The 26,263-nt window shown below is 48.9% G+C and overlaps 1 protein-coding gene across 1 annotated transcript; it reads left to right on the top strand.

Moving 5' to 3' along the window:
* Positions 1 to 8,604: 8,604 nt before the first annotated feature.
* On the top strand, positions 8,605 to 24,456 carry AKR1B1 (aldo-keto reductase family 1 member B). Its single transcript, XM_028106365.2, has 10 exons — positions 8,605 to 8,754; positions 17,162 to 17,329; positions 17,987 to 18,103; positions 18,990 to 19,067; positions 19,370 to 19,492; positions 19,971 to 20,077; positions 20,390 to 20,471; positions 20,998 to 21,081; positions 22,016 to 22,098; positions 24,053 to 24,456. The coding sequence occupies exons 1-10, from the start codon at positions 8,689 to 8,691 to the stop codon at positions 24,093 to 24,095; spliced, it is 951 nt and encodes a 316-aa protein (XP_027962166.1). The 5' UTR covers positions 8,605 to 8,688; the 3' UTR covers positions 24,096 to 24,456.
* Positions 24,457 to 26,263: the final 1,807 nt, after the last annotated feature.

The raw sequence follows: 26,263 nt of genomic DNA, 5'->3' as shown, positions 1-26,263 counted from the left end.
CAATCCAGGTCTGGTATGGCAGCAGCACCACTTAAAGAATCCAGGTTCTTGGGGCGCCGGGGTGGCTCAGTCGTTAAGCGTCTGCCTTTGGCTCAGGTCATGATCCCAGGGTCCTGGGATCGAGCCCCGCATCGGGCTCCCTGCTCTGCAGGAAGCCTTCTTCTCCCTCTCCCACACCCCCTGATTGTGCACTCTCTCTCTCTCTCTGTCTCTTTGTCAAATAAATAAATAAAATCTTAAAAAAAAAAAAAAAGAATCCTGGTATGGCAGCTGCACCACTTAAAGAATCCAGGTTCTTTTTATCCTGCTGCTTTACCCAGGCTGTCTCACAATTCCAACAGGCTGCTTGAGCTCCAGCCATTATATCCACATTCCAGGTAGCAGAAAAGAAAGAAGAGACAAAGAAGGGCTGCTATAACCCTTTACTAGCCACTAGGTTTAGCAAGAAATGTTCTCTTAGAAAACTCAATTCCCTTTGCTTGGTTAGCATGGAATTAGAACACTTTCTCAACTATAATTTTACTTCCTATAAAATTTGAGAGGGATTTTTCTGCATTAATAATCAGAACTGATCATATCGTCTGAAAACACATGTTCCTCCAAGCGGTATTAAAGATATGTTGACAGTCTTACTATTCAGTTTGGATGGTCATCTAACGATTTGCAATCTGTGGATTTATAGTGTGTATTTTTATCATTTACATTTTATGGAAGCTACTCTCTGGTCATCCTAACTTTTGGGGGCTCAGAAATCCATACGAGGGTCTGAAAAAAAGCTCTGAACTCCTTCCTGGAAAAATGCACATAAAAACATCCTCCAAACTGTGCCTTCGTGGATTTTTATTGCATTGAAAAGGTATTTCCTTCACAGAACTAATATTTAAAAACCCATACAATAATTAATGACTCCTCCATTCTCATAAATGTTCAAGCTTGGCAAATTATTTTGACAATGGGCTTTCCTTTCTTCTTAACAAAAGAAAAAAAAAAACTGCCAGAAGTTTGATCATGTGCTTCCAGAAGGCTTCTGCAAAGGCAGTGAGTTGGAGTGTACACCCATTTCTTGCTAAAATCTTGTGATTCCAGTGGTGATTCAAAGCCCAGATTCTGATGAAACTGATGAGGACTGCAGCAGCAAACAAGACTTCTTTCAGGATTTTCGCAGAGTCCTTGAAATCTCTAAGGAAATGTGGAGCCTCCTCCTCTGAGACCAAAGGAGCCCCTCCCCCGCTCCCAAGCACTCTCCACTCAGTTACCCTGTTTTGACTGTTTCCATATTGTTACCACTATGTGGAAGTCATTCATTTAATGACTTTCTTCCTTCTTAAAATACCGTATTAAAGTCTCACTTATCATGATACCTGAGGGTTTTTTGGCGCTGAGTTCAATTTTGAACCTGAGGAGGTTGCCTCACTTGACTCACCCGATCTTGCCCCCCAACCCCGGTTTGGGTAGCTTAAAATAGGTTTGGGAGAGGAGGAGAAAGTAACCCGCAGTGCAAATCCCAACTCTTCCTGTACCCCCGCCCCCTCCCAGAACACATAAATGTTACACATTTATCCACACACCCTGCCAACAAACCTCCTGGCCCAGATCCCTTGGACTATTATCCTCTATCTCTTCTCTGAATGTTCATTCCACTTGCCCCTAAGCTCTCTTAAGAGGCTGCTGGTTTGTTTCTCTGTCAATCCTCCTGCCAGTGAGCTTAAAAGTGAGGTAAATATCTACCTTGGATACTGCAGCTCTCAGTCCATATCTTGTCTCAAGATCCGGATACGTGGAAGTGCACGGCATCTCATTATATGCCCCATTCTCTCTTCCACTGATGACAGGTCATTCTTCCTCCGTTGTCCGAGATTTTACTACGTACCACTACCCCCTCCGTAATCATTCTTGGTGACTTACAACATCCTTCTAATTCTTGGTGCCTCAGGTATCTGTTTATCGACTCTCTCAGTGGTTATGAACTTTTCTTCTCTTTTCTGCCATTACCAATACATCTACTACCATTAAATCTCAAGTTTTAGCATCCTGCCTACTACCTCTTACCCCATCGTATTTCCTCTAAAACTCATACTTCCATCAATTCTTTGACACCATAAAGACCCCTAATCCACTAACCTTATCTCATTTCACTGTCTTATCACCACCTTCGTAGACAGTCACCATTTTCCCATCCTCAATTCCCTCTTTATCCAGCTTAGATTCCGTGGTCTATCCCAACAATTACTCCTTGCATTTACGTTTCACTGGCAAATAAATGTTTTCTGTTTTCATCAATAAAGAGGATCAGAGACCATTTGCCTTCAGACAGAACAGACAATAGTATGTGTTTACAGTTGTGCCCCAGGGCTAAGTTAACTGTCTTGCCCTTTGTCATAGCTGAAAAATATCTGGACTTTATGGATATCCCACATTGATCCACTATATCAATGGCATCATGCTAATCGGCTTGTCTGAGCAAGCAAGGGCTAACACATTAGAGACTTTGGAAAGAAACATGCCTCCCAGAGGGTGGGAGATGAACCCTACCATGACTCAGGTTGCATACCACACCAGTAAAATTTTGGGCATCCGATGGTTGGGGTATTCTGGGACACTCCAACCAAGTAAAGGAAAGGACAGATTATTTCATCTTGCAACTACCATAATGAAGTCACTTTCGCCAGCAGACACAGCAAGAGTCCCATTAAATTATAAGCTCTGACTATTGCCTAGGTTTTGCGGGGGGGGGGGGCAGCTTGTGCCTTCTAAAATGTACATCAGATCATGACATTCCCCTGTTAAAAACCTTCCAATGGCTTCTCATCACATTCAGAATAAAACTAAATTATTATGTGATGGCCCTTTAAGGCTCTAGATGTGACCTGTGCCTACCTCTCCCATTTCAGCTCCAACTTCATTTCCTAGGAACCTCCTGCTCACTCTCTCTTCTTTACTCATGCAGATGTCCCTGCTTCTGCCACCACTCCCCCTGCACACACTCTGCCCCCCGCACCCCCGTCCCATTCACACACCACCCAACTCATTCCACCCTCAAAGTCCAGATAGGGCTCTTCTTGCCTACTGGAATGCGTCTCTCTGAGTATGCACCGGGCTCACACTCCCTCTCTCTCCAACCCTGTACTCATCTTTGTCCTCATTGCCTTTGTTCATAGCCCTTATCATTATCGGGCCGGAAATTACATTGGCTTGGTTATAGATATGTTTACTAGTGATCTCTCCCTCTAGAAAGGAAGCTTTCTGTGGTCAGAGACTTTATTCTCTTTATCTCTGTAATCCCAAGCCCTCAAACAGTACCTGGCCATATCAAATACTCTGTATTTGTTGGATAAATAAATGAATTTGTTGAATGAATACAGGTGCCAAACTTGATAATACCCCATGCACTTTTGCCTGTGCACAGAGATCTTTCCTTCCAGTAGATTTGCCCAGCAAAGCTGTGGATCTGGCCATTACGGATGAAATAAGAGCAGGCAACCAAGAAGTTGTCTATGGCCTCATGCAAATCCATGCTGATGGGAATGACCAGCGGGCTCTGGGAACTGTTTAACAATACCAGAGCCTGCGTTAGCAATTCCGTAGTTTCATTGTTCTCCACCCACCCGCACTGCCACCCAAGCCAGGACCCCAGATCAATAAGGAGACCACTCCATCTCACCAGTAACCTATTCTTAGACTGGAGTCCAGGAGACTTACTTGCCCTGCGAGGCCTACTGCCCCGCAGTGATGTATAGGTATGTCTCCCCTCTTGCCACCTAGTACCCCAAGTCCCCTCACTTGGGAAGGAGAGCCACAGATACAGGAGGTCCTCAGCCACTGGGAGAAAAGGGGGTGGAGTCACTGCCACACAGGATGCTCACACATGTCCTCACGCCTGCGCTGTGAAGAGCGTGGCAGTCAAATCACTGCAGTGTGGAAAGTGATTGCTCTGGGTGAATAACTCCACCTCTCTGGGGGTTCTCTTTTTTATTTTGATGCTCTTAGGTACTGTGAAGCAAATGAGGCACTTGCCTCAATGCAGAATTTAAGGGAAGGATGGCACCCCAAATATCAGTAATCAAAATAAATTTGGGGCACCTGGGGGGCTCAGTCGGTTAAACATCTGACTCTTGATTTCAGCTCCGGTCATGGTCTCAGGGGCGTGAGACTGCGCCCCACATGGAGCCTGCTTGGGATTCTCTCTCTCCCTCTGTATGCCCCTCCCCCACTCATGCTCTCTCTCTAAAAGAAAAAGAAACAGAAAAACCCCAAATAAATTATATTTTAATGCAGGATTTTAAAAATCTAAATTAATGCAAGAAGAATCCGTGATGAACAAAATATGAAACTTTTGAAGAACGGCTACTTACTAACTTCTTGGGCTTGGGCAAATTAATATTACCAAACCTCAGTTTCTTCAATCTGAAAAACGGGAAAGATATGGGGTCATGTGTTTTCCAGGAGTTCGTAAGGATAAAGTCAAGCAATGTGTTTGAAGTGCCCAAGCGTGGAAGGCACCCAGAAAATAGTGGATGTTATTATTTACAAGAATGTATTGAATAGCTGCGCTAAAAGTGACAGAAGGTTTTTCTTTCTTTTTTTCTTCTTTCTTTCTTTTCTCCTTCTCCTCCTGCTTCTCCTTATTCCTCTTTTTTTTTTTTTTGGTATTGCTATCATTCTCCAGTATCTATGAGGAAGGTTAATATTGATAATCTCTCAATGTTTGCCATCTAAACTTCAGCTCGCAAACAAATATGAATAAACATTGACACCCTGGAGCCAGCTCCTCAGTTGACCAGTCCCTGAGGTTTTAAGACCAAACCCCACCCCCCCGCCCCCCGGCAGGGGCTGAGGCCTCTGTCCTGTTCTTACAGCTTTCACAATTTCTCTTTGGCCTCATTACCTCTCACTACTTCTACCTACCAAAGGACAAGTCTTAGTTCTTATCCTATAGTTAGGACTGCTTGACCAAGGGTACAGAAGGATGGAGTGGACAGAGATGGGGAGAAAGACAGTTTGTGGGCATGGTAGAAAGGCTCCCGCTGTGGATTTCTCCTGGAGCTAGCATCATGTCCCTTGCATGTGGCTGTCATAGTTTTCCTGCCACCTGAGATGAGGAGCAGTGGCAAGACCAGAGAGTGGATGGAAGGCGGAGGTTTTCTAATCCTCAAGCCACGATCTGCTAGTGGGTCATGAAATCATGTATTGTGGAACCAGGAGTGAATCATGATTGAAAGCAGCACTAAAGTAATCCAGAATATGGGGCACTTGGGTGGCTCAGCCTGTTAAGCGTCAGGTCATGATCTCCAGATCCTGGGATGGAGCCCCGTACCCAGTTCCCCGCTCAACGGGGAGCCTGCTTCTCCCTCTCCCTCTCCCCTTCCCCTTGCTTGTGCTTTCTCTCTCTCTGTCAAATGAATAAATAAAATCTTAAAAAAAAAAATCCAGAATGTGCAATAGCAGAGTATGCCATACATCATAAGGATGAGAATTACTTTGTCAATATTTTGTTTCTGTTCTGTCTACATACATGGGTACAGTATGTGTAACTATGAGTCACAGTAAAATAATTTGAAAGCCACCAGTGCAGTGGTTAAGAGTTTGGGTACTATAGTCCAATTCCTCGGGTTTAAATCTTGACTATGCCACTTACTCGCTATGAGACCTTAGCAATTTACCTCTCTTCTCTGTGCCCAGTTTCCTTATATGTAAAATGAATTAATAATAGCACCCACTGCAAAGGGTGCCTATGAAAATTAAGTGATTTGATGCATACAATGCTTATAGAATAGCAAGCTCAACAGATGTGAGCTATTATATTATTACCAGCAGCAGTACCAACAGCAACACCTTCCTATAATGTATGTAAAGGGCCTAAGACTGTGCCCGAAATGTAATAAAGGCTCAAAAGTTGTCATTGTGGAAGAGACTGCCGGTACTTACTGTATTCTACTACATTCTGTTCTCCTCTGCTTTCTGGCACATAAGAAGGCGACATTTCCCCATCCCAGTGAAGCTAGACGGGACCCTGTGAATAGGTCCGGCCAGTAGGCTGTAGAGAGAAGTGAGGTGTCCCACTTCCAGGCCTGAACAATTAAGCGCTCATTTGAGACTCTCCAGGGCTCTTTGGCTCCCCTGAGGCAGAGCCGGAAGATTTGGATGGGGACAGCAGTGAAACAACGTCGTTAGAACCTGTAGCCTGGGTCCTTGAGCCTACTGCCCACCCCCCCCACAGGCCTGGGTTGGACAGATCTCACATAACCTTTATACATTTGTTTGTTTGTAATATCTTTATGGAGATATAATTCACATGCCATAATATTCACCCCATTAAAGTATACAATTTGGTGTTTTTTCATATAGTCACAGTTATAGCAGATGTCACAGGACCTTAAATGCCAGGCTAAGGAGTTTTAAGTTGTATCCTATGGGAATCAGAGAGTTAATAGGAAAGTGTCTTGTAGTTGCAAAACACATTTAATTAATGATAGTCTGACAAACAGCATTCCCATTTCCTTTGGCTTCTTCCTAAATTTGTCTATATGGTACATTTTTTTTTCATGCTTATAATGAGGCCGTATTTACAATTTTGTTCTCTCCTTTCACCTTCGTATTATTTCAGGTACACTCTTCTCTATATATCGTCTTCAATGGCTATATTGCATCTATTGTCATAGTTGGACACTTATAGTTTTACTTTATGTGGCTAGAACTGTTTCTCTCTCTCTCTCTCTCTCTCTCTCTCTCTCACACACACACACACACACACACACACACACAAGTGAAGTGCCCCTGCGTGTCAAGTTTAAGGAGGTGCTTACATCCAGGCTGTATGTGAATGATCGCTCACCTCCCTTATCCCTAGCCCGAGGGCTAGCCTGTGTGTGCACGTGCACAACCGCATTGCTTTTACATGATTTCTTCAGGATGAGCTTACTGGTTCAGATCATGAAGATTCTTACAGTTCTTGATACGAAGTCCTAGAATGTTGCTTGAAGCATAATTTTGACACGTGCATGATGGCATCTTACAAAGCTGACACCGGCTGTAGGGCAGTTAGGAGACTATCACAGTATGTGCCGGTGATAGTACTATTGTTGCAACTGAAAACGCCCAGGTATGACTTTTCACATTTGCATAACCCACACAGAATACTCCCAAGTCAGAACTTTAGCTATACCTTCAGGCAGTCAGCTTCCATCCTCAGTCGCCGTAGAAACAGCAAGACCTTCATATTGAGGTGTATGTCCCTAACAGGTGACCCCTCTGTGTATACCAAACTGGTCATTCAAGGTGTATCATTTTCCCAAGGGACTAGCCGCTTGGACAGCACCCTTTGGATATACTCTGTCAATGGAAATCTTATGAATGAAGAATGTTAGGCTACTGCTGTTTTATTACAAACCAAGTTCCCAGCTGAAAGTTCTAATTAAAATTCCATTCTTTATGGACAAATAGCATCAGAATTTGCCAATTAACAGGTTTTTATAAAAGTCAAATGGAAAAGTATCTGGGCTAGTCTGTTGTGTATAAATTTTTCCTAGGGAGCACTTTTTAGAAGTCACCAAGTGGAAAATCACCAGAATGGAGTTTAGTGAGGTCTGGTTCCTGAGTCATTGCCCTGCAGATGTAATTCCCAATCTTACATAATTAGGAAAGATTAGAGGGTGATGGAGCAAGAAGAGCAGGTTTGGAGTAGGACAGAGAATCAGGGAGAAAGTTTGTTGAAAAGAAACCAAAATTGTCTTCAAAGCTCTTTTCAGCAACTTTTGGGGGTCTTGGGAAGTAATGTCTTCTTGGCTGACAGGGCTGATCAATTTATTCTTTAGCACCTCCTCATTTGAAATACTTGAAGCTACAATATTAAAGTTAACTTTTCTTCGGTGGGTTTCTGCCTTTTCACTCTTCTAGAGAGTTCTGTTAAGTTCCATTATTAAAACTTGGTTTGACAGTCTTATTTTCTGAAAACCTGATGCCGTCCATGGGTTCTGAACCAAGCTCATTAGGGATTTCTAACCTCAAAAGATGCTGGCTTTTGAGGAAGGCTTGCTCAACCACGCTCAGTGGTACAGACAAAACTCGCACCTAGGGTGGGATGCCGAGATACCCCTAAGGGCCTACATACAAGCTGTGTGAACTCCGGTCTCCAGTAGGTGTTCTGCAACAAGACTGCAAGCCATTTCTCTGATATGCACCTTTGTAAAAGCAAAGTGCGCTGCTAAACTGTACCTGTGGTCAGTATGATTCCTACAGATGATAAGACATTGGTCCAGTTCGCAAAGAGCGTGACTCTGGCTTGGACAACAGACAAATGCATCCTTCGGGGCTCCTTTTAAAAAAATGAAACGCGAACTCCTTCCCAGTCTACTTATTTATAAGATGTCTGGTACTTTCGCTGAAGCATTCCGGTTCCAACGCGCCCCACTGCCTGGTGCGACGTCCCCAGCTGCCGCCAGGTAGGGCGTGGGCAAGCGGAGCGCCGAGAATCCGGGCCTCTCTGGGACCTAGCGGAAGGCGCGTCCTCGCCGAGACCCCGGGCTGCGGCGCCCCCGTCTCGGCGCGGGCCGGCCAATCAGAAGCCGCCTTCGCGTATGCCCGTCGTCCGTCGGACCCGCCCCTCCCGCAGGCCTCACGGGCTATTTAAAAGCCTGCGCCGCAGCTGGCGCGGCGTGGTCTTTGGGAGCGGGCCTGCGGATCTCGGCAGCCATGGCCAGCCACCTCGTGCTCTACACCGGCGCCAAGATGCCCATCATGGGGCTGGGCACCTGGAAGGTAAGTGCTCTCGGGAGCGCGCGCGTCCCACGGCTTGTCTCGGGCTCAGCGCGGCCTGGGGCGGTAGGGACCTACAGTGACTCAGAGCGGTGCCCCCGGCCGGGGAGGCCCGGCCTCCAAGGAGCCACAGTTGGGCTGGCCGGGCCCGGGCGGGACGGGGTGGTCCCCGCGGGGACCGGGGCACCGGGCGCTGGCCTGCCGTCCCGGGAGCTTGGGTGGGGGACTGCTGCCGTAGACGCTCGGCGGGTGGGATCCCCAGGCCGCACTTGGAATCCGATCCCGGTTGGAAAATCACAGGAGGGGGGTTTCCTGCGCCCCGCCGCTCTGCCCAGGGGGCGGGAATCGGGAGGAGCTGGGGCGTTGGGGCCGAAAGGGGGGTGGGCCGTCGCGCGCCGGCGAATCGCGTCTGAACCGCACCTGCGGCACCTGCGCCTTTGTCTCTCTTCTAAATAGTTTATTCTTAATTGTTTCCGTTTTTACTCTCTCAGGAATAAGCACTCAGCTTAAGGCCGGAGACTGCAGGTAATTAAATTAGCTGCCACGAGTTTGCCCAGGATGCATCTATCTCCGTGTCCCCAAACACGCGACGCTGACCCCTTGTAGCTGAGCTTGCCTCTCGGGGTTGGGGGCGGGGGCGGGTGTCGTATGCGGGGCAGACCTTCGCAGAGAACCTGGGCACCTGTGGTTACCGCCCAGAGAAAACTGTTAGCTGTTGCCAGTATTAAAACGGTCTTCCAGAAACCTTAACAACCACTGAAATCTCTCCCCAGCGTACCTAAGAAGTGGTTAGGAATAAAAAGGCTAGCCTGATTATCTGAAAAGTAGGGAGCACTGACGGGTGGTATTACAGGCGCTGGGACAAAACCCAGTGTTTTTAAAAGCTCCTTATAAGTTAGGTTTGGGGTATTATATATTACATTCTACAGCTATGACCCAGTTTTTCCCAGGAACTTTGAATGTGGGCCTGGGCATTGGATCTTCTCACACTGATGAGGAAATGAGAGAGGATTGAGTGCACCGCTAAATGGTTTGATCTAGAACAGAGGGTGGGGTTTATCTCTACCCTAAAAGCTGCAATTGAAGATTAGGAAATATAAGAAATAAGGAAAGGGTCAAAGAGTTGCTTTACACAGAGTGTTTCTTGGCCAAAGTAATCAGAGTATGTGTAATTTGTGTTTCCTTCAAGAAGTCCAGTGAGGGCTCTAAGGGTGTAATTGAATTATGACCGTGATACAGAGTTAAATTTCAGCTGTTGAGGGTTATTCTCTTGGAATGGATGTGAAAAGACACTTTCTTGGCAATAGTAAATTATTACAGTTTGTATAATGATGCAGGCACACACACACGCATATAACTGGAGCAGAAAAGATCCACAAAACACTACTAAGTGGGATGAATTCCAGTATTTTTATTCTGTTCTGTGTTTTCAGAAATTAGGTTCCTGACCTTGGTCCATCGTTTGTAAATTACTACTCTAGGGTAAATAAGGAATAAAAATTTGTTAAAAGGATTTTCAGAATTTTTTTAAAATTTTCTTTAAAAAATTATTTTTAAAGATTTTATTCATATATTAGTGAAAGTGAGAGAGATCACAGAGGGAGAGGGAGAAGCAGACTCGCTGCTGAGCAGTGAGTCGGATGCGGGGCTCGATCCCAGGACCCTGAGATCATGACCTGTGCTGAAGGCAGAAACTTAACCGACTGAGTCACCCAGGCGTCCCTGTTTTATTTTTTTAAAAAAAGATTTATTTATTTAGAGAGAGTGCGAGCAGGGGGAGGGGCAGAGGAAGAGGGAGAGAATCCTCAAGCAGACTCCCTGTTGAGCTCAGAGCCTGATGTGGGGCTCAATCCCAGGACCTGAACTGAAGCGAAGAGCCAGACACTTAGCCGACTGAGCCACCCAGGCACCCCTATTTTTTATTTTTTAGAGAGTGAGCGTGCGTGCAAGCACGATTGGGGGGGGGGGGCAGAGGGAGAGAGGGGGCTGGCATTTTATAGCACAGAGCCTGATCTCACGACCCTGAAATCATGACCGGAGCCCAAATCAAGAGTTGGGACACTTAACCAACTGAGCCAACCAGGTGTCCCTTAAAGAGAGTTTAAAGTCCTGCACCTGCACACTTAATGCCCTGAAAAGCTGCATGTTTATTTAACATTATAAAATCTATAGTGAGGTCATTCATTCTGGCAGAGTACGTTCTTTGAGGGCAAGGGTAGCATCTGTCTTGTTCACAAGCACATCTTACAACACCTGGTAAACAGTAGGTATCCAAAAGATATGTTAGATAGGTATTGATACAAAGAAGTAAGATAACTTTGGATGGTGGGGGAGGTGAGGAGATGAGGTTTGTACAGAATTGTGTTGAGGTGGGAGAGGGGAGGTAACAGTGAAATAAATAGCACAAGTATAGGCTTAGAATGGATTCCTTTTTTTTTTGTTCTTAAGGATAGCAGATAGTGTGATAGTAACTCTTCCGCTTACCCCCATATGTGTGTACATATTTCTTCACAGATGCTGGACAAAAGAAGGGGTGACCTGAGAAGCATTTGCTTATCTTTGTGAGAATTGGGGGAGGCTCTGCAAGCGGGTACAGTTCCTTGTTCTCCTGGATCTTTCCTATCATGGCATCTGTGTTGTGCCATCCAGACCCTTTGTGGGGCTCTAGTGGTCTCCGATCTGCTTTTTGCATCAAAGGTCCTCAAATCTGCCCTTCTGTCCTTGGAAGTGAGGCTTACAGGCAGATGGGAGAGCCTCTCTGCCTCAGACCCCGTGTGGCATAGCGAGTGTTTCTCCCCGGCAAGCTTGCCTTCCCCATTAGACAGGAAGTAAACCCACCAACCTTGTTTTGCCAGGAATCCGTTCAAACAGATTTCTTTTGATGTCCTCTTGCAGTCCTGTTGCTAGTAAATGTTCTGACCTAGCTGAAAAATTGTTGGTAGTTTGGTTATTATGACACACGCACATACTTCAAACTGAGGAGTGGAGGGCAACTGTGTTTCTTAACCTCTTTTCCATTATCTCCACCCCTGCCCCATGCAAGAACCTTTGAGACGTTTTTTCCTAATTGCCCCCCCACACACACAATTTTAACATCAGAGATAGACTGTATATTTGTTTATGTCCTGTGGTCCTTCAGAGGGCCACAAACCTTTGTGTAAGCTAAGATTTTATTTTTTGCCCCCACTGAACCAGTTTTTGCCTCTTTGGGGGTGATATCTCCCCCTTTAAGAACACATGAGGGAGAAAAAAATGTGCTGAGAAAGACTTTCTGTCACATGCCCAAAGTAGGACAAGCTTGTATTAGCCCCAAGATCCTGGGTTGGGGTGGGGGGATGAGGTGCTGGCTTTGGAGCTGAGACCGTAACTTGGTTTTACCGTTCACCTGCCTCATCTCCCTGCGGGCCTCAACCTGGCCCTCTTCAAGATCAAAGATAGTTAAGTTAAGTCTTCCCCAAGCAGGGCCAGCCCTGGTCCAGTCCCATCTCAACCAAATGGAGATATCAGTGTCTTAGAATTCAGCAGAGATTGATTCAGGTTGGGTGGGAGGAAGCTAATTTCAATTTTATTAGTTGGTTTGTGTTTGTTTCCAAGCCTGATTATGAGCTTTGATGCCAAAGAGTAGCCAGATTGACTGTTTTCATGTGATGAGGCAACTGAAAAGGGTGGTCAACCCCTTATCATTTGTACAGAACTGTAAATAGATGTGGACGTACTGATCGTGAGCCCAGTGAGGTTGGCTTATCTGCACCAAACATTGACAAGCACGCTTTGTATTGACTGTAGATTGGACACGAGAGGTAGCATGTTGTTGTTACTCTCTGGATTCTCCCCCATGATTGGTCTGTTGGAATCTTAGGAGTACGGCAGATTTTAAGCCTTGTTTATACAAACCACCAGGTCCCCAGTCTCCCATTTGTGCTGAGTGGAGCATTGTGTGCCCTACAGAGTGAGGAAGCCAGCTTGCTCAGATTTACCCGAAGTTGATTGAGATTGTATTGTCAATTGGCTAAATTAGAACTGGGATTAAACCCTTTTGGTCACCAAAATACCCATGTTCAGGATCAGAATACCTAACTTTTCGTTAATCATAATACTGAATTGGACACCATTTTATTTGTGATTAGGAATTAGGACAAATCAAGGCTGGGCCTCTTGCCTAATCCCCATTTCTTTGTATGCTCTTCTGGCATAGAAATGGGCTGGTAAACTACAAGCCACAGACCGTTTTTGTAAATAAAGTTTTTTTAGAACACATCTCCTGTGTACGTATTATTTATGACTGCTTTTGTGCTGCAGTGGCAGAGTGGGGCACTTGCATCCGACCGTCAGGCCGACAAAGCCTAAAATATTCTCTGGCATCTTATAGAAAAAGTTTGCCAACTCCTCTTCCAGAAGATTCTAAGTGAATGGAATACATTTTGAGAAGTCACAAATGCCTGTTACACTTGCGTCTGGTTGAAATGACTTACACTTAAAACGAACACTTAAAATAGAAAATTATATTGTAAGACCACTAGTATTTAAACAAACCTAATAATAAAAAAATGAGTTTCTCTTAGACGCAGGTTTAGTTTCTGTAAAGAAAAGCTGGTTTAATCAGAAGAAGTTAAATGTTTGTGGGGACGGCTTTTCTGTGATCTTGGTATTTTTATTTTTTTTAAGATTTTATTTATTTATTTGACAGAGAGACAGCGAGAGAGGGAACACAAGCAGGGGGAGTGGGAGAGGGAGAAGCAGGCTTTCTGCTGAGCAGGGAGCCCGATGCGGGGCTTGATCCCAGGACCCTGAGATCATGACCTGAGCCGAAGGCAGACGCTTAACCAACTGAGCCACCCAGGGCGCCCGATCATGGTATTTTTAAAGGCTTTAGAGGTTGATGGCCCTGGTTCTTTATTAAATCTAAGTTCACATCAAAAGTTATGGTTTCCTATTCCTTACCCTAGGATTATCATTGGCACACTGTTCTCATACATCTTACCTAGGATTTTCCCCCAAAGTTAAATTTCTTTCATTCCCATCCCTCCTTTCATTGCAAAAGTAATACCTGCTAACAAGAGAAAATTTTTAAAAAATACATCAGAAAGAACATAATCCCCTCTTTCAGAAATCCCCGTGGTTAATATTGCAAGGGAATTCAGTCTCTGAAATACTTTTTTTTTTTTTTTTTTTTTTTAGCCGTTGATGCCATTTTATAACCTTTCCTTGCAGAGGGAATAGAGGGAGGGTTATTAAAGTAACAGGTAAGAGCTACATGCAAAGGGGAAGATGATTAGGTTTTTAAAAGTGTGTGTGTGTAAAGGGGGGGCGCTAATAGGGTCCGAGTTGGTGTTAGCGGGCTGCAGATGTTACAAAGCAAGGAGATGGGGAGGCGTATCTTGTGGAGATGGTGGGGAGCCCCGGGGCCGAGAATGCTCACTGCCATCCGTTGGTGCCATCAGCTCAGACCATTGTCAGGTTGCTGCCTGAGCTAGCACTCTGGAGCTCTAAGGTTCAAGAGAGTTGGGCATCCATGGGTTTGCCTAAGTCACAGGGCAGATTATTGGCAGAATCGAGTTAAAACATGATTTAAGTCTGTAGGATTTGTACAGTTTGGTCATCTGTAATTTGAATGTTTCCCGTAACAGTTTTCTGCAGGTTTGCTGAGATGTGTGGAAATACACTTTCATGATTTTTCTTTTCAAAGTTTCAGTTTGGACCACTCCTTCTGTTTGCATTTGTAAATGTGGCATGAAATGGAGAGATGGTATAATCACATACTAGCATTGCCAAGTTCATTGTGTGATTTTTTTCATCGTATCTTAAATTGTCTGATTCGTTAGTGGTAAGAGAAGTTCATTTAGTCTCTTTCTGTGAAGGGTTAGGTTGAGATGATGAATAGTAAATGTAGTTTGTGGACTCTAGTACATTTTCATTCCAGAGAATGATTTTTCCAAGGCTAGGAAACTTAATCCTTTCACTGACCAGTGTCTCGTGCCTCTTAGGATCCACACAGGAGGACAGACCTCTAGGCAGAGCATGGCTCTGAGGTCCTTCTGTCAACATTTGAGTCCTGACGTCTTGGGCCGACTGTGATCATGGACCCTTTGCATCACCTTCTGTGCCTTTCTTTCCCTAGCTATAGAGATAACTCTATCTGCCAGGGTTGTGGTAAAGATTCAGTGTATTAATGTATTCAAAACTGGTAAAAATGGGTCATATTTTCAGTCTGAGCTAGTGTGTGCTAAGTACCCCACTGGTCAGTATCCATTCAGTGACATGATCTGCCCTGCCTGCTCAGGGTCAGCCCAGGGGACAGCCATCAGTCCTGTGGCAGAGCACATGGCCCCGTGTGGCCTCCCTGTGGCTGCAAAAGGTGTCCCCAAAAAGGGGAGGCTGGGGGCGCCTGGGTGGCTCAGTCGGTTAAGCATCTGCCTCAGGCTCAGGTCATGATCCCAGGGTCCTGGGATTGAGCCCTGCATCATTGGGCTCCCCGCTCAGTGAGAAGCCTGCTTCTCCTTCTCCCGCTCCCCCTGCTTGTGTCTCTCTGTCAAATAACTTTGACACAGCCCCCATTCTTGGGAGTCTGATCACCAGTTGCTGCAACTTCTGCAGACTGAATTTATAAAATGCCCAACAGTCCTTCCTCAACAGTCCTTGCTTCTGTTTTTCTTTACCTTTAGAAAGCAGCGTGGCCAGCTTCCCAGTGCCTGTGTCCCTGGCTCATCTCTTGGTCATTTCTGCCCTTGGCTTTTCTCTGAAAACATAACGTGAACCTTTTTTCAGTTTTGTGCCACTCTTTCGGCAACCTTGAATATCCTAGTTTACACTTTTCTGGCTCCAAGGAGCTGAATAATTCTGTTGGGCAGAATAAAAAGTATGTGAGGTGGGGACTTCTGGGCCCACAGGATGCCCTCGGGTGTACCCAGAGTCGAGGCTGTATGTGATGTTGCTCGGAGCAGTCTCTCGCGACCCCCCACTCTCTTCGAGCTGCTCCTGACTCCATTCCTCCAGCTCGGCGACCCCAGCAGAATGGGAGCTTATCTTGGTAGTAGTTCCAGAGACCGAGTCCCGCGGGCCTGGTTTGGGTCATGCCTCTGCACCAGTTGCTGTGCCAGATGCAACGTGTGGTCAGGCCGGGCCTGGGGAGTATGTCCGCCCCTCTCTCCGGGGCTGGGCTTCCTTCTGCCTGGTCCCTTGAATCTCCAACGGTGGGGAAGGCTGTACCTGTAGGTTCTTTGTTCCTCCACGGAAAAAAAGAGATAATCGGGTCATCTGGAGGTGTACCCTCTCTTAGACCCGAGGTTAGCATCCCGCCCCCTGCTCCCTCCTTGGGGGTGAGCAAGCTCAGTGTACTAACAGGCTCTGGCCGTACCCTTGTTCGCGCTGGTTCATAATCTCCCCCCCTGCCCCGGCCCTGTTCACAACAGCTGATGCCAAAACAGCAAATGTCTGCAGCTGCTCATAGCCCTGGGGATTTTCCTTTTCATTCTCTTCTCCCCCAGCTCTCTGGAGGAATGCACTGTATTCATGCCACAGTCTGTTGCACATGTGTGTATTTTTCACCTCTCTGATCTGAGTAGGATCAGTGAGGCGATGGAGTAAATGTCCATGAGGTCAGTCTGGGCGCTGGTGAAGCTCAAAGCCCTGGAGGAGCCTCCTCTTCCCTGACAGCCAGGCTCTGCCCTGTCCTGGGCACAGAGGTGGTCAGACGGCCGTCTAGTCTCTTTGCAGCTCTGCCCACACATTAGTGATGCCCATTTCCCCTCTCCTTCCAACTCCTTTCTGTCTGCTGGTATCTCAGAGGGGCTGTCTCCCACCCCTGCCTCTTAGAGCAAGTTCTTACGTGGTCACAAAGAAAGCACCAGCCTTTGAATCTGTATCAATAATGTCCTTGACTTTACGATGATGTCCCAGAACTGCTGAAAAACGAATGATTGCCAGTGTCAGAATCCACACTGAAGAGAAAGTAAAGCATGGGCATTTAGTGACAGCTCAGAAACCAAACGGGCATTGGGTAAATATTTACAGCAGTTATTAAAATACTCTGAGCTGTTTGAAGGACATGGTGTTCCTTACTGTCTTGGGAACCTAAAAGATTCAGATAGGGTGGTTTTTTTTATATAGTGGTTTGTAAATCAACAGATGTAAAGAAGCAAGGGAGACCGCTCTGGCACATCTTTTTAGGGTGGGCTAGGCTACCATTAAGTGGTTGTCAGGAGTATGCTAATGTGAAGCCATGCAGCATTTCACCTCGGTTCCACGCCCCTGTCTGAGAGCAGATGGTTTGGGAAGCCGCTGGCCATCCGCAGCCGTCGGAGCGGGGCAGGAGCTTCAGCGAGGAGCGGGGGGCTCACACTGCCCTTCTTTCTGCCTGGGTTGCTTTGTTGTTGATTTTTAACTCCATGCCTTCCGGTGCCTTTCCTTTCAGTCCCCTCCAGGCAAAGTGACCGAGGCTGTGAAGATGGCCATTGACCTTGGGTACCGTCACATCGACTGTGCTCATGTGTACCAGAACGAGAACGAGGTGGGGTTGGCCATCCAGGAGAAGCTCAAGGAGCAGGTGGTGAAGCGTGAGGACCTCTTCATCGTCAGCAAGGTGCAGCCCGGCAGGGGGGCCCAGGCGATTGGCTTTTCCTTCATGTTTGTGCAATGGCAGAGCCAGCTTAGGAGCCGAGGCCATTCTGCTGGGGATACGGGTTGACTACAGGCCATAGAGGGCTCCGAAGCTCGCCTGTCCCTTGTGTGTTAGGTGGTCATGTGGTGTAGAGCCATTGGTTAGAGCCCCTTGTTGATGAGGCTCAGATTGTGGGTTGGTGCTCCCTTTCCAGGGAGTTACCTTTGAGGACAGAACTTGGTTTCCATCGGGAGACTGGATCTCCACTGCTGGCCATGGTCTTTCTCCTGGAGGCTTTGGGTGCCCAAAGGGACACTGGGTGGGAGGGTGAGGCTAGCTCCACAGAGACCAAGCCTTGTAGGAAAATGGCCTTGAGAGCTCATGTTTTAGGGCCTGGGCCTTCCTGACCTGTCCATTCTACATTATGCCTTCAGTTTGGTCCCTCTGCCGGATTTCCCCGACCTGATTATCCTGCCTGCCTTGGAAAGTTAGGGTCCACGGTGTGCAATGGAAACTCCCTCACTACCATTTACAGTGCCACAGTGAGAGGGGTGGGTTTTGTCTTCGAGCCGTCTGGCTCCTGGCTGGGGAAACCACCTCCTGCACACGGGCTAAGACATGCTCTCTCCCTGGCTTCAGCTGTGGTGCACATTCCATGAGAAGAGCATGGTGAAGGGAGCCTGCCAGAAGACACTCAGTGACCTGAAGCTGGACTACCTGGACCTCTACCTTATTCACTGGCCAACCGGCTTCAAGGTAGGCGACACAGGGCTCAGGCCAGGCCCCTGTCCCTCTTTGTAGCCTGGATGTGTCAAGCCCTCCTGCATTAGGTGGGTAGAGATGGGCACACGCTGTGTGTGTGTCCTTACTGATTCAGGCCCTGTCCCTCCGTGTAGCCTGGGTGTGCCAGGCCCTCCTGCATTAGGTGGGTAGAGGTGGGCACACGCTGCGTGTGTGTGCTTACTGGCCCAGGCCCTGTTCCTGAAGTAGCTGCCAGTGCTGTCACCTGGGAGCTGTTAGAAATCAGCCTCTGGCCCCCCAGGCCTACTGAATCTGAGCCGTAGGTGACTCGATTGCACGTTACAGAATTTGAGGAGCGCTGTGCTTTGTCATTTGCTGCGGTGGTACCGTTTCAAACTGTAACCGCGAACGTGGCTCAGGTGACATTCTGCATGTGGCCCGAAGACCTCATTGGCTGTCACCCTCTGCTTCCGTGTGTGGGGATGTAGTCCTGCCTTCTGCACACAGGCCCCATCCTGTGGAAGCCTCATCAGTATTCCTTGGCAGCCTGAGTCTCTGCACCAAACAAACTCGGGTTATTACCTCCTTTGCCTTCTTCCTAGCCACAGGGTCCGTTTTCTGCTTTGTCTGCTGGATTGAAGCCATGTGGCTTTTATTCTCTAGCCCTGTTGTATTGTGCTGGTTCCATCGGACAGTCAGCTGCAACCATTTGAAAGGAAAAGTGTCTGGGGGCTTCAGGACTTGTCTGCCTATTTCCTTTTCCCACTGGCCCGTGCGTTTGCCCTTGATTATCTTCTGGAAACTTTAGCTATGGTAGTTAGTAATTTTTTTTAGAACTTTTGTGTTTAAAGATGCAGGTCTGTGAAGGGCTGTCATTGATTGTTTGCTCTTGCAACAACAGCACGGGAAGGAATATTTCCCACTGGATGGGGAAGGCAATGTGATTCCCAGCGACACCAATTTTGTGGACACGTGGGAGGTAAGACAGTCCTTGACCCGGTCTTTTCTCCCCCCTTGCTGGTTTCCCTTTCTCCTGTGAGTGACCTGCTCTGCCATGTCTTTCCCTGCATTTTGGTGTTTGGTCACCATTTTTGCTCTTCCTGTCTTATTAAAGCCAGCCTGGCTTTTGTCTTGGTGTCTCTTGGCTTCTCAAAGGTCTAATTTGCCGGCACCGATTAGTAAGGGCAGGACCTGTTGAACTGACTGGAGCCAGAGATGCTTTTCTCGTCCCTGTCCTCTGGGACACATGTCAGGAGCAAGCAGCTCCTCTTTTGTTGGTAGGCCATGGAAGAGCTGATGGATGAAGGGCTGGTGAAAGCTATTGGAGTCTCCAACTTCAACCATCTGCAAGTCGAGAAGATCTTAAACAAACCTGGCTTAAAATACAAGCCGGCTGTTAACCAGGTAAACATCGGCGGGGGAGGGTGTGCATGGGAGACTGTTTTGTTACTTTCTGAAGCTGGCAGTTACTTCTGATCCACGTCCCCCAGGGAGCAGCCAGTAGGCAGGTCCCGATTCGGGATTGAGAATGACGGTGACCCATCTGGGAGCCGAGCTTACAGGAGAGACGGGGTTGGAGCCTGGCTTGTGATGACTCAGGCTCTCCCAGATTATCAGCGTGCAGACGTTGAGATCCTCAGACTCATCGCAGTTGATAAAAGGCCAAAGCCAGAACAAACCCTTAGGGCCCATGGCCACAGTACATCGATAACAACATCGTTGTTTGTGTTGAGGACACTAGCTGGGAAATGGAGACAGTTGTTACAGCTTATTGGGGAGCTCAGATGGTGGTTATACATCGTTTTCTGTTGGGGGGGCACTTCCTGTATGTCCCCACACCTGTGCCCACATGCCACCACCAGCCCCCCGTTTGCATCTGCAGATCGAGTGCCACCCGTATCTCACTCAGGAGAAGTTAATCCAGTACTGCCAGTCCAAAGGCATCGTGGTGACTGCCTACAGCCCGCTCGGCTCTCCTGACCGGCCCTGGTGAGGTTCCCACCGGATCGTGTTGTCTTGTCCATCAGTGAAGGTTAGAAATGGCTAGAGAGAAATATTCAGCGTCAAGGAAAATGCTTCTGGCGCCAGCTTGCAGACTTACCCAGGAGCCTCTTGCTGGGTTTCCTGGTTGTCATTTCTAGTAGCAAGATGGCCACTCTTTTTCCAGAGGGTTGGGAGTTTGTGCCTGAGCTTCAAATCAGCAGGAGACTGGTGCGCTGCCCTCTGAGGTTGAGGGGAGTTAGAGCTGCCTTGAGTGGAGGTGATGATGGCTGCTCACGCAGGCCATCTTTCTGTCTCCAGGGCCAAGCCTGAGGACCCCTCCCTGTTGGAGGATCCCAGGATCAAAGCTATCGCAGCCAAGCACAAGAAGACCACCGCGCAGGTATCGTCCTCTCCACGCGCCCGTGACGATTCCCAGAAGTCCCTGCCTTCTTAGTGGCCCCGTTCAGCGGGGAGGGAGAGGCGAGCAAGCCCAGCCAAGCCCTCCCTGGAGGTCCGGGAGCGGGTGGTAGACAGGTACACAGACTGGGAAGCCAGAAGATGGCCACGTGGTGGGGATGGTGGCACCTGCCCCCCCCCCACCTCTGCAAGCCGCCCCGAGGGGCCATGTTTGCTGATGGAGGTGGGAAGCTCATCTCTGCTCGCAGGAGAGCACTCCTGCTTAGCTGCCTGGGAAATGTTTTTCTTCTCGCAAGTGGTAGGATGGCTTCCTCCTCATGCCTAGTACACCTGGGAGACGCGGAAGCGCCTGGCGTGGCTGGGGGTGGCCCTAACCTCTCTGAGCCTCCCGTTTTCTCACCTGTGACGTTCTGGAATTTCCATCTTTGGGGAATGGATGTATATAAGACTAAGTGACATCATAATGTAGATTATTGGTGTACGTACACCCTCGCCCCCTCTTTTCACAGGTTCTGATCCGGTTCCCCATGCAGAGGAATTTGGTCGTGATCCCCAAGTCCATGACACCCGAACACATTGCTGAGAACTTTCAGGTAAGACCAGGGCTGGTTGGCCAGGGTTTTTTCAGCAGAGTAGGAGACAGGGCCTCTCGTCTCATGCCTGGATTGTCATGTGTGGGACCCCACCGTCCTGTCGCCTCTCAGGGAGCCAGCCTGTGTAGCCAACTGTGCAGTCGTTGCACACTTGCCCACAGATGTAGCCGGCGAGTGTACAGCAGTGTGCTTTCTGGACATTGGGACATGAGGGCCTTCCTCATCCGCATGCGCGCCGCCCCTCCCAGGCTCACCGGCGGCTGCTTTGGGCCCACCTGCTGGCCGCCCTGATGGCTGAGTTCTTCCCCGGCAGGCTGTGGGCCTCACGGGCACGGTGCCCCTCCTGACGGACCTTTCTTGTCCTCTCTGTCTAGCTGTTACTTGGCTGCTTAGGCCCATCTCAGATACCTTCTTTGACCGCATCCTTCAGCTCCCCGGCCAGCCTTCATTCCTAATTCCTCTGGACCCTCTGAGTGCTTTGTATAGCGTCTCCCTACAGTGTGCGATCGATTGTTCCTTGCGTTGTGCTTGTTGAATTACCTCTTCCCTTTGCTTCACCGTAAACTGAGGCGGAGACACTTGTGATCCATCATTTTCTTTCCATTGCTGCTTGTCACAGAAATGCTCAGCACCGCTGTGGTTTTGATAGTCTTAAGTGGACTCAGAAATACCGTTTTGCTCAGAGGCTCCGAAGGGAGGGACTGTCTTCTCGTATTGTGTAGTATCCCGCCAGCACGTGGGCGTTCTCCGGAGAGTCCTGCAGTTCGTTTCTCTGACCGTTGTCTTCTTCCTGCCCTCCCCACGCAGGGCCGCGCAGGGCAGCAGCTCCGCAGTGGCCCTGCACACAGCTGTGTGGGCACTTTGTGTTCTGGGTTTGGCCTTTATTTAAAGAAGAATAACTGGGTTTTTTGTTTTTGTTTTTTTTCCTTTTGAGGTCTTTGACTTTGAACTGAGCAGCGTGGATATGACCACCTTACTCAGCTACAACCGGAACTGGCGGGTGTGTGCCTTGGTGAGGTGAGTGCGTGCCCGGAGGGGGTCTGAGGTGGCGGCACAAGGGAAGCCCCCGGAGGCGGTAACGTCTGCGTCCTGTCAGCCCAGTGGGGCCCACTGCCGCTCGTGGTTTTGCTTTCTCATCCCTGCGCAGTGGGAAACAGTTGAACCCGTGTCAGCTGACCTGACACAGCCCAGGGCAAAATGCCAAGAGATCGGTTCTAGATGTCTTCTCCCTCCCCAGCAGCATTGTTGGCCTAACCTGCAGCAGCCACATACTTGAGCATTAATTTTCCAGTCTCAGTGGCTCATCTGAAACCAGGTGATCCGTGTGGCTGCTGTGCCACCTTCTGGAAGAATTCACATGGGACTCTTACACTGACTTGATTGGAGAGGTTCAGTGGGAAGACTGGGGCTTGGGGCTGCGGAAGCCTCTCGACCCCTCCCTGACTGACGGTCACCCGGGGCCCCTCGAGCTGCATATTCGCTGGCTTCTTGTAGTTTGGAATTTGAGGGAGATGACAAGGAAGGTTGGTTTTTGGTTTTTGTTGCTGTGGTCGTCGTCCCCCCGCCCCCCCGCTTGTCCTACAGCACAGTAACTAAAGTTTAAAACTCATTCTTTGCTTTTTAAGAAGCCTTCGTTTTACAGTGGGGACTGAGAGCTTCCTCTTTCACTATATGGCCTCTGTTTCGTCCCCACCTCCCGGTGGTGAGTCTCTTGAGCAAGACGGACGTCCCCCGAGGTGGGGTGGGGTGCTAGCCTTCTCTCTCCTGCCCTGCGCCCTCTGCAGTGCTGTTGGCAGCGCTGGGGGGCCGTGTCCGCCAAGGGCTCTGCTGCGCTTTGGCCGTGAGCACGTTGCCGTCCCAGATGGGCCACTCACACACCGCTCACGGGGGACCACTGGCACCGGCATGCCGGGCCCTTTCCAATGCCCCTATTTGTGTCCGTGGTGCTTAACGTTTGGGCATTAAAATCCTTTTTGGACCAAGTCGGGTGAGGGAGAGAGAGGTGAATCCTTCACCAGGTGACGTCTGTTCTCCTGTGGGAGTCTCTGTATCATTCAGTCGCTTCCCTTTGCCCTTCCCACTGCTGACACCACCTGTTGGCGCTCTCGGGGCTGACAGACCACAGTGGTTTTCCAACGGGTCCCTTTTCCCATATACTCCCTCCACTCTCCAGTGCCACTCCAGAAACAGCCGTCGGTGATTGTGGGGGCTGCTGATGGTTAGTGGGGATGGGCTGGGGCTGGAGTAGGGAGGGTAAGGCCAGGTCACCTAGGAAGCTTTCTCACTAGACACACACCTACACTGCCTCTTTTTGGCAATTACTGCTTTACTAAGCCTCTGTTGCTAAGGGCAGGGGCCTATTACTCAGGCTTGCTGGGAGGCGAAAAAGGGCAGACTATGGGGCTGTTTTGAATGGCTCCGAATCTTTTGACTGAGAGTTCCGGGCCCCGTGCTGGGTTCACCCTTGGCCTTTCACACTATGCCCAGCCAGCCTTTCCAGTGTGAGTGCCAAAACTTGTTCCAGCACGAGCCATTGGCCCTGTTCACACACACCGCCCAGCCTCCTTCCTCCCCTCTGGCTCTGTCGCACATACAGACTCCTGACCTCTGTCTGGTCACCCACTTACTGTTGCAGCCTATGGGATACTGTCTGGTCCGGCCATTTAGACTGAGTGACCCGGAAGCCGGAGCGTGTCTTGGCGCCCCGCCCACCTCAGGCACAGTGCTGGGCTCCCGGGGCAGGTGGGGTCCGTCAGCCTGTGCAGACTGATGAGAGCCTGAGGCAGAGGAGCCTGGAGGGGGGTGGCGGCCCCCAGGTGCAGACCCATGATCCGCGGTCTGGAAAACCGGCTCATCTCTCAGGCCTCTATTTCTGCCGATAATGAGACACTCACCGTTGCTTTTCGTAATCTGTTATGGTTGAAATCTCTTCTGGAAAAGCTAATGTGTTCCTCTTTTTTTTCCCCGACAGCTGTGCTTCCCACAAGGACTATCCCTTCAACGCTGAGTTTTGAAGCTCTTGGTGCCTCTTCCCCTCCAGGTGACCCGCCGCTGTGTTCCCCGCGCCCCTTTCCCTCTGTGGAGCGTAGTATGGTCTCTGCCCCTCAGTGGTGGGTCAGCAACTGCGGACCGGCCGGTGAGGGCTTGGCCCGCTCGGTGTTGGGTCTGAAGAGCAGTATCAGTAGGTTAGAAGCTTCTTCTAATTCTCTTTGCCCTTCTTCTTGTCCAGCTGGGGAAAGTAGGACCTTAGTACTCTTTTCTGACTAGGTTGAGTCTACAGAGTTGAAATAGTGCCACTAACGACTGGATGTTGGCTGCTGGGAACTGTAACCCTTTCATCCAGACTTCTTGCCTCAAATAAAAGTTGTTTTGTGACTTGTTGCTGTTCGTTTTATTTTGATTTATTGAAGCAATACACCGCTGTCTGTCGCACTCAGCCTTCATCCCCTCTATACCTATAAAGCAGACACTCAGCTGGGCAACGAGAACGATTACCTGACCTCTTTCTCTCTGGTTGGGGACCCCTCGCCCCAGTTCTTCACCCATTTAGCATTAGGGTGGTTGATATCGTCTGGGTGCGCATTTGAGTCACCTGGGAAGCCTTCAAATCTAGTGCTGTCTGGACCTCACCGCTGGGGGCCCATCTGATTGGCCCAGGGTGTTGCTACTGTGCAGCCAAGGCTGAGAGCCACCACCCTCAGGGCTGGGAGGGGACAGAAATCCATTTGTCACTTCCCAAGTTTCTTTGTTGTCCCTGCTGCCTGGCAGGCCCCAAGTCCTGTGTTTACTAAGCAGCCCTATTCACGAGGAACTGCTTTCGTGAAGCTCATGGTCTAGACAAGAGGGGAGAGAAGCCTCAGTGAACGGCATCTGGGTGAGCTGCGGCCGCCGTAACAAAATGCCGTTGCCTGAGTGGGCGAAACACATTTCTCTCTCTCAGTTCTGGAGGCCGGAAGTTGGATCATGGGGCCAGCAGGGTTTCGTTCGGGTGAGAGCCATTTTCCTGGGTTGTAGACTATCCCTTTCTCACTGAATCTTCACATAACTGAGAAAGAGGAATGCTCTAAACAGATCACACAAGTAAAGGTCTGCTTTTAACGATTATGAACGCTGTTGCTTATTTTTATTAACATTTTCTTTCCCAGAGTTAAATTGACAAAGGGATGAGCTAGACGAGAGTTGACTTAATTCATAGAATTAATGGCTTTGTTGCAGACTACCTCCGGGATGACTGTAACCCCTATAGGAGATATTAACTGCTCTGCAGGTTGTCCACAGGTAAAGCGTACCCCTAGGGTTTTAGATAATTGGGCAACAGTGGTTGCTGGGCCTCACCAGGGATGCAGGAGAGCACCAGGCCCCTGTCTGGCGGCTGCTCACACCCTACAGCTCTGGGCCTGGACCCTTCTTCCTGGCACCTGTTCCTCACAGCGGCCCAGTTTCCCCTGCCAGATAGGCAGGTCCCACCTTATCCCAGGTTAAGCAGCAAACTTCGCAGTCACCCTCTAGATCATCATTTTATTATAAATGAGTCAAATAATCTCTGACCTTGTCCCCCACCCTCTATTTCCAGTTAGCCCAGAGTTGGTTTTAACATGCTTTGGAAAAGCTTTGGGGTGATCAGTAGTAAAGCGTTCCAAGCCAATGCCAGGGTGCTAGATCCCTGCTTGAAGAACACTATCAAAATAAGCTAATTCGAGGGTCAGCAAGAAGTACAAACAAGTTAAAAATAAAGACCCTACTCTGGCCTTGGTTCCTACTTTGTAGCAAGACTCAGTTCATATCTAAGAACATGTTTCTGAGAAGGAGTCTTACCTGGAGCAGGGAAGGGGAGGAGAATTAAAGCCTCTTGATTAAAGAACTCCTGCATTTTGAAGATTAAAAAGGGGTGTGGGTGGCCGTCTGTGGCCCCAGTGCAGGTGGGCACCCTGGCTCACTGGCCCTGGAATGTGGCGTGAAGGACCATAGGTGCAGCCAGCCTTGGCGGGCCAACTTCATTCCACAGCGGATTAATCCAAGGGTGGAGCAGGTAGACACGGGGTGGGGGTGGAGGGGGGGGTCCTCCTAGAAACAGGTGCTGCCTTCCCAGTGCAGAGTCCCTTTCTCCCTTCCCATTGTGCAACTAAGACCCCGACAGCTTTGCACGTTCCGGGGGGGGGACAGCTTTCCAATCCAGCCTCAG

Source organism: Eumetopias jubatus, unplaced genomic scaffold (assembly GCF_037043125.1).
Source record: "Eumetopias jubatus isolate StellerSeaLion01/CBP00866 unplaced genomic scaffold, mEumJub1_p1.0 scaffold_14, whole genome shotgun sequence".
Classification (NCBI taxonomy): Eukaryota; Metazoa; Chordata; class Mammalia; order Carnivora; family Otariidae; genus Eumetopias; species Eumetopias jubatus.
The sequence above is the reverse complement of the archived record's forward strand: the minus strand, read 5'-3'. Positions and strand labels throughout refer to the sequence as shown.

Coding starts and splice junctions, on each gene's coding strand:
- AKR1B1 (XM_028106365.2), top strand. CDS start 8,689: ATGGCCAGCCACCTCGTGCTCTACACCGGCGCCAAGATGCCCATCATG. Junction 19,068..19,369: donor ATTTTGTGGACACGTGGGAG/GTAAGACAGTCC, acceptor TTTTGTTGGTAG/GCCATGGAAGAGCTGATGGA. Junction 19,493..19,970: donor ACAAGCCGGCTGTTAACCAG/GTAAACATCGGC, acceptor TTGCATCTGCAG/ATCGAGTGCCACCCGTATCT.